Here is a 10780-nt window from a genome sequence, read left to right as displayed (position 1 = left end):
AGGTTTTAATTGGATTTTGAATGAAATTGTTGCTGCTTTGAAATGTATTGGGGCGGTTATTCCGTTATTCTGAACAATGCTTTTGATAGGGTAGGGAGGGGGCACTGGGGATATATTTACAGAACCAAGGAGGCAGTAGCCCAAACCTGTCCTAGGGGCTTGTTTGCAGCTTTTAATATGGCAAGGTTTGGGAGTGGTTTGATAAGGAGCCCTGGATTTAACAAACCTCATCACCAGGTGAAGAAGAGAAGAAGAGTTTGGATTTGATATCCTGCTTTATCACTACCCGAAGGAGTCTCAAAGCGGCTAACATTCTCCTTTCCCTTCCTCCCCCACAACAAACACTCTGTGAGGTGAGTGGGGCTGAGAGACTTGAGAGAAGTGTGACTGGCCCAAGGTCACCCAGCAGCTGCATGTGGAGGAGCAGGGAATCGAACCTGGTTCCCCATATTAGGAGTCTACTGCTCTTAACTACTACACCACACTGGCACACTGGTGAGATAGATAAGCAGAGCCTGCAGGAGCTACGATGGTGTCAAATACTGCCCAGTCACCATGAGGTTTAGAAACTTGCTTGTTTGTTTTTTTTTAAGAGGTGAAAGTAAGAACTGAAGGGCAACATGGCAGGGGACTGATTGATTTAAACAAGCCATGTGGTGGGTGAGTTAATAGCTAGAGAGCTCATGATTCTGGTGGGATTTTTAACCTCTCCACTGCTGCCATTTCCCAAATTTCTAAACAACAGCAACGAACAGTTGGACACCTTTTCCAAACCACTGCCAATCAGATTGATAAGTAGATCTCTCCTGATCGTTCAGTCTTCAGCCCACCACTGCTCTCATGTTGAGACCTGGCTAGTGTCTTATAGAGCAGATGCAGATGGCAACCTCCCAACAGACGGGCTGGTGTTTGCCCATTAATCACCACCTATTGTCCCAGTTGGTTTGTTCCCCTCCCCTCCTACCCTTTCTTGGCTTCTGGTATACCTTCTGAGGATGTGGGAGGGATTTCACCAAGGGAAGAGGCTGTTGCAACCAGTGCTTATTGTCTGTGAAGCGGGGAGGACTCGATCTCATGTAAACACGCTGCAACGTCGAAGAAAGCTGGTTCAGCTGGCTGACTGTAAACATATAAAGCTGCCTTATACCAAGTCAGCCCATCGGGTCCACCTAGTCCACTATTGTCTGCACTGACTGGCAGCAGCTCTCCAGGATTTAAGACTGGGGACATATCTGGTCACACCTGGAGATGCTGTGGATTGAACTAGGGACATTCTATATGCAAAGCAAGTGTTCTACACATTGTGCTATGGTCTCCTTCCTGTAAAAATAATGTAAGATTCTAGTCCTCATTGTTCAGAATAAAAGACTGAAATAAATAGGAACACGGGCATGAGCTGAGTCAGAATTGTATTGTCTCATTGACTAGCAGCTGCTCTTCACGATTCCAGGCAGGGAGTTTATCATAGCCCTACCCGGAGATTCCACTGGGGATCTGCTGCAACCTTCTGCACGCAAAGCAAATGCTCTATCACTGAGCTACAGCCCTTTCCAGAAATGCACTCTGCACATGTTCAAAGGCATTACAGTGATGACTACCACAAAGAGAGCATGTGCAACATAATAGTGATTGCATCTGACAAAGCCATAAAAATCACTATCTCTCTGAGACTACCCTACCTTACAGGATTGTTGTGAGAAGGAAAAGGGGAGGGGGGAACCATGTACATTATCATGAGCTCATAGCTGGAAAGATGGGGTATAGATGTTCCAAAGGGATGAAACTCACAAAGTGGCTCCCCGGACCCTCAGCCCAGTCCGCAACATCAGCTGAGCTCACATGCATCGAGGGTTTTTCACTGCCCCTGGCCCGTACCTTCCCAGTTTCCTTGTTTTAAAAAAATGTTTTAATCAGATGCAGAGGGCTCTGAATTTGACCAAAGCAGGATCGCTAGGGAGGGAGGGGTTTTCTGGGACACACACACACAACGCCCAGCAAGGACCAAGAGACTAGCTCATTTCTTTCTTTGTTTTTAAATTGTTTTGTCTTTGTTTCATTTTGTATTTTGCATTTTGATGTTGTGAACTGCCCTGTGATCTTTGGTACGCAAGGGCGATATACAAATTTAACGAATAATATTAATAGTATTTTGAAGTCTCTCTGTAATCAAAGGGACGCATAGCACGCGATGGATTTAAACTACCGTACGTACGCTTGAAAATTCGGGTTTTCGTTTGAAAAATCCCTAAGGTGCAAAGCTATCTGGATTGAAATACTTCCTTTTCACGTAGCCTGAAATGGGTTCGGGTTGCTGCTGTGTGTATGTTTTAATGACCTCCCACCAGCACCTTTCTCTGAACATCAGCCCAGAGTATCTCTTTCGGTCCGACAAACTCTCGCTCACTCATTCCTTGTCAAGCGCAGCTCAGTCACTCTCGGTCACTACGCGCAAGGTTTTAGGCAAGAAGGAGAAAAAAAGAACCAGGTTGGGGTTTTTTCCTGAGGAAACAACAACAAAAGTATTTATTGATTACAAAGGTCAGAAGGGGAGTCACCCGCCAGAGGGACCTGCCCAATCCGGGGGGATTCTCGGGTCTTGGCGGTGATGAAGAACTGTCCGACCTACTCGGATAGCACCAAAGCGCCAGTGTCCGGCATAGAAGAAGGGGGGGAGAGAAAGAGACGGGGAAGGGGTGACATGGCAGTGTCCTGAATCGCCCCAGCCCGTCGGGCGAGAAAGACGCGATGCCCAAGTGCTATCGCTGGAGAGGGGCGCCTCGCCGTCGGAAGTCCCAGGTTGCGCGCAGGCGCCTCTTCCAAAAGCGCGCTTCTCGCTTTGCTGCCTGCCGGCTCGTGGAGCTGAAAGCCGCCCTTGCCGCCGCCAATCAGACGGGACTGGAGAGCTCGGAGGAGCCGTCTGAGCGGCTGCCTCGCTCTCCTCCTCCTCGCCTCTTTCTTCACACCTTGGTGCCCAAGGAGGGCAGCTCAGACTTCTGGGTCTGCCCGCTGAGGGTGGAGGAGACGGAGCCGGCCTGGGCGCGCAGGGCCCGGCGCAGGCCGAGCAGGAGGAGACACTGGGCGCGGAAGCGGCTGTCGAAGAAGGCGTAGAGGAAAGGGTTGAGGCAGCTGTTGATGTAAGCCAGGCAGGTGGCGTAGGGGTGCAGGCGAGGGATGAGTTCGAGCCAGGAGCAGGGCAGGTGCAGCACCCCCACCCAGTAGAGCACGTAGAGGTTCTTGAGCAGGTGGAAAGGGAACCAGCAGGCGGCGAAGACGGCCACCAGGGTGACGATGATGCGCAGCAGGCGGCGGCGCTGGCGGCCCTCCTCCTTGCGCACGTGCTGCTGGAAGTGGCGGCTGACGGTGGCGCCGATGCAGCAGTAGCAGAGCGTCATGAGCAGCAGCGGCAGCACGAAGCCCAGCGCCGTCGTGGAAAGGCTCAGCGCCGCCATCCAGTATTCTTTTTCCCGCGGGCTGGACGCCACGCTGCTGAAATCCATGTCGCACTCGACGGCGGCCTCAGCGGCCGTAGCTGCATCAGCGGCAGCGGCATCAGCAGCAGAGGCGTTGCCGTCGGTCTGGTGGGGTGGAAGGCGCGTACGCGTGTTGCGCAGCAAGAGCGCGGGCAGCGCCAAGAGCCCGGCCAGCAGCCAAACGGCGACCAGGGAGAGCAGCGTGGAGGTGCGCGGGCGCGCCGAGGCGGGCCGCCCGACGGAGCGCGGCAGGGCGTGCACGATGGCCAGGTAGCGCTCGAAGCTGAGGCAGCCCAGGCAGAAGGCGGACGCGAACATGTTGAGCAGCACCAGGTAGCTGCTCAGCTTGCACAGCGCCGAGCCGAAGGGCCAGTGGAAGCGCAGCGCCGTGTAGGCGGCCCAGAGGGGCAGCGTCACCACGAAAGCAAGGTCGGCGAGCGCCAGGTTGCCGATGTACGTGTCCGCCGAGCGCCGCTTCGCGGGCGGACCGCGCCACACGGTGAAGATCACCAGGCCGTTCCCCGACAGGCCCAGAACGAAGACCAGCATGTAGAGGACGGGCAGCAGCGAGAAGGAGACCTCCCAGTCCGTCTCGGCCTCTTCCCAGGCGCACTGCAGCTCCAGGAAGCTGTCGTTCCAGGCCCCCGACGGCTCTTCCTCATACTCGTACTGGTCCCCCGCCAGCGGATAGTCGAGAGGCTGCTGGTGGCGCTCCATGGCGCAGGCAGCCCACCAACCGGACAGCAGGCGCGAAGGGTCTTGTCTTCCGACGGCTGGCACCAGCGGCTTTCTCCTCCGACAGCTGTCCTCTGGCTAGGGGAAGCTATTAAAGAGCGGCGGGGTGGGCGGAGGAGGAGGGGGTGGCTTGAGGAGACACCGCCCTCTCGCTGCGCGCCCGCCGGGACAGAGCCAGCCCCTCCCGTCGGGGTTTGAGTGGGTAGACGGAGCCGGTCTGGGATTTTGCGATGAGTTTTTGCTTGCCTGCTTCGCCAGGGACAGCCAGCAGATCAGCCCCAGCGAAAGGATTTGCTGGGATGGACGGCAGCCGTCCATCAGAGCCTCTTCTCCCAGGTGACAGGTCCTTTATAGGGGAGAATGCCCCTATCCATTACTGTTGCAGGAAGCTGCCTTACAGCGAGTCAGGCAGATTAGTCTATCTAGTATTTTGTAAGCCGCGACTGGCTTTGGGTTTCAGGTGAGCGGTCTTCCCGGCCCTACCTGGGGGTGCCCAGGACTGAGCCCCTGAACCGTTTCTATGCAAGGCAGGTGTTCTGACCCTGAGCTACAGCTTCCCCTAAAAATGAAGCAAGACCCCACAGTCACCATAGGATTAAAGGCTGGTTTAAATAAGAACCTAGGAAACTGCCTTCGAACAAGTCAAACTGCTGGTCCATCTAGCTCAGTATTGTTGGCACTGACTGGCAGCAGCTATCCAACAGGGAGTCTCTCTCCCAGCGCTACTTAGAGACCTGAGGGATAAGGCAGCCCCCCTCAATGTTCCTATGGCAATTTATGGGACAAACCTCCCTTTCCGGCTGCTTTGAAATAGGTGCGTACTCTTGGACACAATGCACATTCATTTCAGCAAGAAAGCCTTCCTGGATCCTAACCCTTGTCCATTAGTGAAGGGGGGGGGGTCTGCTTGGGGAGGTTTCTACATTGGGCAACAAAGTGTGCACCTGGGCGCTGAACTGCCTCGTTGCCATTGCTGCCCCCTCCCCCTTCCCAAAAAGAAAGAAGACGATTCAGCCTCGGAATAAGAGAAGCTGCTGTTCCGTTTTCGCAGGCCTTCATGTGGGAATATTCCAGACCGGATGCTTTGCCAGGGGAGCGCAGTGGGCGCTCCGAGGCTCCTGCTTCCCATGAGAACCACCATCAGAGATTGCAAACCCTTCTCTCTCTCTCTCACTTGCAAAAAAGTAGCATTATGAATGCTTTTCATCAGCATCATGAGGATGTGCTCACAGCGATGCGCAGCTGCGGGCTTCAGAATTGTGTGCAGGCACATGGGCACACCAGAGGGGAGCATTGGGGGTGCTCCTCCCCAATGCCCATTGCTATGCTCATCACCCCAGATGGATAGGGTGACCGGGAGGGAGGGGGGTGTCTCTGCAATCCTATCCAGATGTTGCTCTCTCTTTTGACAGAGAGTCAAGAGCTTCCCAAACTCAGATTATGGATAGCGGTACATGCACAATAAGGGTCTGTTTGCACCATTCCAGTTTGCATTTTGAGCTACATGGGAATACAGGAAGCTGTTTATACTGAGTTGGACAACTAGTCCGTCTAGTTCTGTACTGTCTACACTGACTGGCAGCAGCTCTCCAGGGTTTCAGGCAGGGGACATTCCCAATTTATACTCCCCCCCCCCACTCTCATGGGTTCCCAAGCAGCAAACAGATACACAATTTAAAAACAAAGTTGGGGGAAAGAATCTAAAACAGATTTAAACATTCTTTAAAAAGATTAAAATTAAAAGCAATTGCCATTAAAAGCATCCTTCTAGCCAATGATCTTGAGGTATTCTTCAGCTACCAAGTGCACTTGGATAAACAGGAATGTTCTCAAATTCCTCCTGAGAATGGAGGCAGGCAGGCACATCTCACTAGTCTGAGCAGTTTACAAGTGCAAAACCCATTCTAAAAATTAAAATGCTCCATGAAACAACCACATGATAAAAGGATAGCAATTAAACCAGTTACAACAGCAATTAAAATTGTTGTTGTTACAGTTTATTTATGTACTGCTTTCGGGCCAAAAAGCCCCCAAAGCAGTGAATAACATATGAAAACATCAACAAATACCACCCCCCCCCAAAAAAATACTAAAGAAAATGAAATGGTACAAAATGGCTATAGAGACTTCTACCCCCAATCTTTCCTTGTCAGACTAACCTGATCTCGTTTTTTGACAGAATTACAAGCCTGGTAGATGAAGGGAACGCAGTGGATGTAGCCTACCTTGATTTCAGCAAGGCATTCGACAAGGTGCCCCATGATATTCTTGTAAAGAAGCTGGTAAAATGCGGTCTTGACTATGCTACCACTCAGTGGATTTGTAACTGGCTGACTGACTGAACCCAAAGGGTGCTCATCAATGGTTCCTCTTCATCCTGGAGAAGAGTGACTAGTGGGGTGCCACAGGGTTCTGTCTTGGGCCCAGTCTTATTCAACATCTTTATCAACGACTTGGATGATGGACTCAAGGGTATCCTGATCAAATTTGCAGATGACACCAAACTGGGAGGGGTGGCTAACACCCCAGAGGACAGGATCACACTGCAAAACGACCTTGACAGATTAGAGAACTGGGCCAAAACAAACAAGATGAACTTTAACAGGGAGAAATGTAAAGTATTGCACTTGGGCAAAAAAATGAGAGGCACAAATACAAGATGGGGGACACCTGGCTTGAGAGCAGTACATGTGAAAGGGATCTAGGAGTCTTGGTTGACCACAAACTTGACATGAGCCTACAGTGTGACGCGGCAGCTAAAAAAGCCAATGCAATTCTGGGCTGCATCAATAGGAGTATAGCATCCAGATCAAGGGAAGTAATAGTGCCACTGTATTCTGCTCTGGTCAGACCTCACCTGGAGTACTGTGTCCAGTTCTGGGCACCACAGTTCAAGAAGGACACTGACAAACTGGAACATGTCCAGAGGAGGGCAACCAAAATGGTCAAAGGCCTGGAAACGATGCCTTATGAGGAACGGCTAAGGGAGCTGGGCATGTTTAGCCTGGAGAAGAGGAGGTTAAGGGGTGATATGATAGCCATGTTCAAATATATAAAAGGATATCATATAGAGGAGGGAGAAAGGTTGTTTTCTGCTGCTCCAGAGAAGCGGACACGGAGCAATGGATCCAAACTACAAGAAAGAAGATTCCACCTAAACATTAGGAAGAACTTCCTGACAGTAAGAGCTGTTCGACAGTGGAATTTGCTGCCAAGGAGTGTGATGGAGTCTCCTTCTTTGGAGGTCTTTAAGCAGAGGCTTGACAACCATATGTCAGGAGTGCTCTGATGGTGTTTCCTGCTTGGCAGGGGGTTGGACTCGATGGCCCTTGTGGTCTCTTCCAACTCTATGATTCTATGATTCTATCTACTTGCACTTTGACATGCTTTTGAACTGCTAGGTTGGCAGGAGCAGGGACCGAGCAATGGGAGCTCACCCCAGGCTCTGTGGTTTAACCCACAGTGCCACATGTTAGCTGGTACCTATTGCTACCTGCCTCCTTCCCCCAGTGGCACAATGGGTCAGTGCACTTGGCTGTTAACTAGAAGGTTGGCGGTTTGAGCCCACCTGGGACAGCTGTGGGCAGAATTCCTGCATTTCAAGGGGTTGGACTAGATGACCCTGGGGATTCCTTCCAGCTTTATGATTCTGTGAAGTTGTCTAATCCTTAGGTTACCCTAAGCTTTCTGCAATGCAGCAACATAATGCAGGCGAGGGGGGGGGAGGTGGTAATTATTTTGCAGCTGCTATCATTAAGAGTCTCTTCCTTTAAATTCCTAGGAGTTTATCTCAGTGAAGACCTTACTTGGAAAATCAATACAACCCAGGTGGTTAAGAAAGCCCAACAGAGACTCCATCTCCTCAGAGTATTGCGAAAGAATGATGTCAATCAACATTTGATGATCTCCTGCTACCGGTCAAGAATACAGTGGTAGCTCGGGTTACATACGCTTCAGGTTACCCGCTAACCCAGAAATAGTGCTTCAGGTTAAGAACTTTGTTTCAGGATGAGAACAGAAATCGGGCTCTGGCGGTGCAGCGGCAGCAGGAGGCCCCATTAGCTAAAGTGGTGCTTCAGGTTAAGAACAGTTTCAGGTTAAGAACGGACCTCTGGAATGAATTAAGTACTTAACCCGAGGTACGAATGTAGAAAGTGTCCTTTAATACTGCATCACTGTGTGGTACGCTGGTTTGACATCAACTGATAGGAAGTGCCTACAGAGGGTGGTGAATACAGCACAAGATATTATGGGCTGTCCCATGAAATAGCGGAAGAACGTTGTCTCAGGAGAGTAAGGAAAATTTTCAGGGATGATTCACACCCTGGCCGGCACTTTCTTAATCTCCTGCACTCAGGCAGAAGATATAGAAGCATGATTAGTCGCACCAACAGGGTAAAGAACAGCTTCTATCCGTGGACTGTTAGGCTGCTGAATGAAAAGATAACAACAGGGCAACTGACTTTCCGGTTTGGTGAGTGTGCGTCAGTAAACGAGGGGAATTAAGACTAAGAGCTGAGTGGGGGGTGCTTGTGTAATCTCACTGTATACAAGTTGTAAAAGTGACAATAAAGTATTTCAAAATGAAATATTTCAGTTAAACAGCTGAGAGACAGATCTGCTTGCTGGAGATCTTGCCAATAGATCCAGCCCAGATTGGCTTCTGCCAGCCATAGGATGCAAGGTGTGAAAAAGATGGTGTCATGTAGTGCAATTCCACTCAGTGCCAGGAGGGGCACAGCTCTCCTGTTTCTCACAGGCTGCCTTGGTGAGTGAGATCATTGTGCATCAGTGCTGCCTTTGGACCTGTGTTGAGGCTGTACCATGTCACACTGCGGGGCGGGAGGCTAAGTTAGAAAGAAAAACCCTGTACCTAGGAAAAACTTGCATGCTCAACCCTAACTTTCTCCCTGACGTGCCAGTTATTCTGACAGTGCTGAATACTGGAGGCCCATTTATTGCCTTGTTTTCCCTGTCTGTAAAATGGGAATAACCACGAGTTTCCAGAGCGGGTTTTGGTGAGTTTAACTGTTCAAGGCAAAGACTTTGCATTTTTTTTTGTTGTACGAAGGAGCAAGCAATCATGGGGGGGACGGGGACAGACAGTCAGGTCGTGTAACCACAGCAGTGATCCAGAGGAGGAATAACTGCTGGGAAGACTGCAGAGAGAAGAAAACGCCATGGTGCATCTGCCCCAGCTGCAACAAAACATGTCTCTCCTGTATTGGTCTCTACAGCCACAACAGGCATTGTAACCTTCCAGTAGTTTGACTTTACCTCAAAAGCACACTCATCCATTGTCTCCTGACGTGTTACAGCCACGAGATGCATTTATACTTCCAAATGTCATCAGTCAATATGGTGGGGAGGGAAGCACTTATGTCCTTGTGTCCTATCAGCTTAATGCTCCTTGCACCCCCTGCTTTATAACAGGGCTAGGGGTCCAGATCAGGCCTGGGAGCCAGGTCGTTTTCTCACCTGCCCGCTGTAGGCCAAATTTGATCACCTGACATCTCAGGTAATTGTGGCCCTGTGCAGCTTGAAGGCTTCTTGGGCCTGATTAGAGATACAGGCTGGAGTCTTCCCACCCTCATGAAAAATGGAATTAATCTATTTTATGATACGTAAGTCAGGAAGCTGTTTTCAGGCCTGATCCAGGCTTGAATTGTAGGATGTGAACTGAACAAATGGATGCTATCCTGCCAGGATTCCATATGGGCATTCCAGTGAAGTCTGGTCCATTCTTGCTGTTGCCTTGAGGTTGCCATAGGAACAAAGTAGGCTGTTGTGGTCCACCCAGTTCAATACTGTCTGTATTGTCTTGCTGCAGAGGTGTATGGGGTGTTAGGGGAGGGGATAGAACCTCTAGTGGGGGGCATATTGAGCTCCTTCTGGGGTAATCTGTCCATTTTTGGTTCTCGCCTTACACTCAGCTCTCACCTGTGGCTCCCAGAAGCTGTCAGCATGTGACAGTGGCCACACCCTGGGAATGGCTTTGATTGGCTGGCTAAACCAGGTGAGGGTAGCTGATGGGTCTCAAAACCTCGGTGAGTTGGTATGGCGTTTGCCCATCCTTTGGGGATATGTTTGTAATGGGGAAGAGAAAGGGTTAATAGGTTGACCAATAAGAAAGCCTGGAGGCGGGGCCTACCTGATTCTGAGGCTCAGCCCTGAGGTTTTGACAGTTAGTTCGGTTGGTTCTTTTGGGGGGGGGCAGAGATAGAGGAGTCAGAGTGAGTTAGAGACAGCGACAAGACTGAGAGGGAATAGAGTGACTGTGTTTGGAATACACTCATACCTCGTGTTGCGTTTGCTTCAGGTTGAGCGTTTTCAGGTTGCGTCCCGCAGCGACCCAGAAGTACCGGAAAGGGTTACTTCCAAGATTCACCGCTCGCACATGTGCAGATGCTCAAAATGATGTCACACACATGCACAGAAGCAGCGAATTGTGACCCGCACATACACAGACACGGGTTGCATTCTGCTCAGGTTGTGAACCGGGCTCTGGAACGGATCCCGTTCGCAACCAGAGGTACCACTGTATATTTTAAAACTTGTTTGTGTTTGAAATAAAC

At 50.6% G+C, this 10780-nt stretch overlaps 1 protein-coding gene across 1 annotated transcript; it reads right to left on the bottom strand.

The window, feature by feature from the left end:
- Nucleotides 1–2488: 2488 nt before the first annotated feature.
- On the bottom strand, nt 2489–4310 carry LOC310694706 (apelin receptor-like). Its single transcript, XM_083478060.1, has one exon. It carries the CDS (start codon nt 4185–4187, stop codon nt 2958–2960), a length of 1230 nt encoding a protein of 409 aa, XP_083334186.1. The 5' UTR covers nt 4188–4310; the 3' UTR covers nt 2489–2957.
- Between the last annotated feature and the right edge of the window lie 6470 nt (nt 4311–10780).

The sequence above is a fragment of the Podarcis liolepis genome (assembly GCF_965112155.1).
Source record: "Podarcis liolepis genome assembly, chromosome: 15".
NCBI classification, from domain to species: Eukaryota; Metazoa; Chordata; class Lepidosauria; order Squamata; family Lacertidae; genus Podarcis; species Podarcis liolepis.
This window is presented reverse-complemented; position numbering and strand designations above follow the sequence as displayed.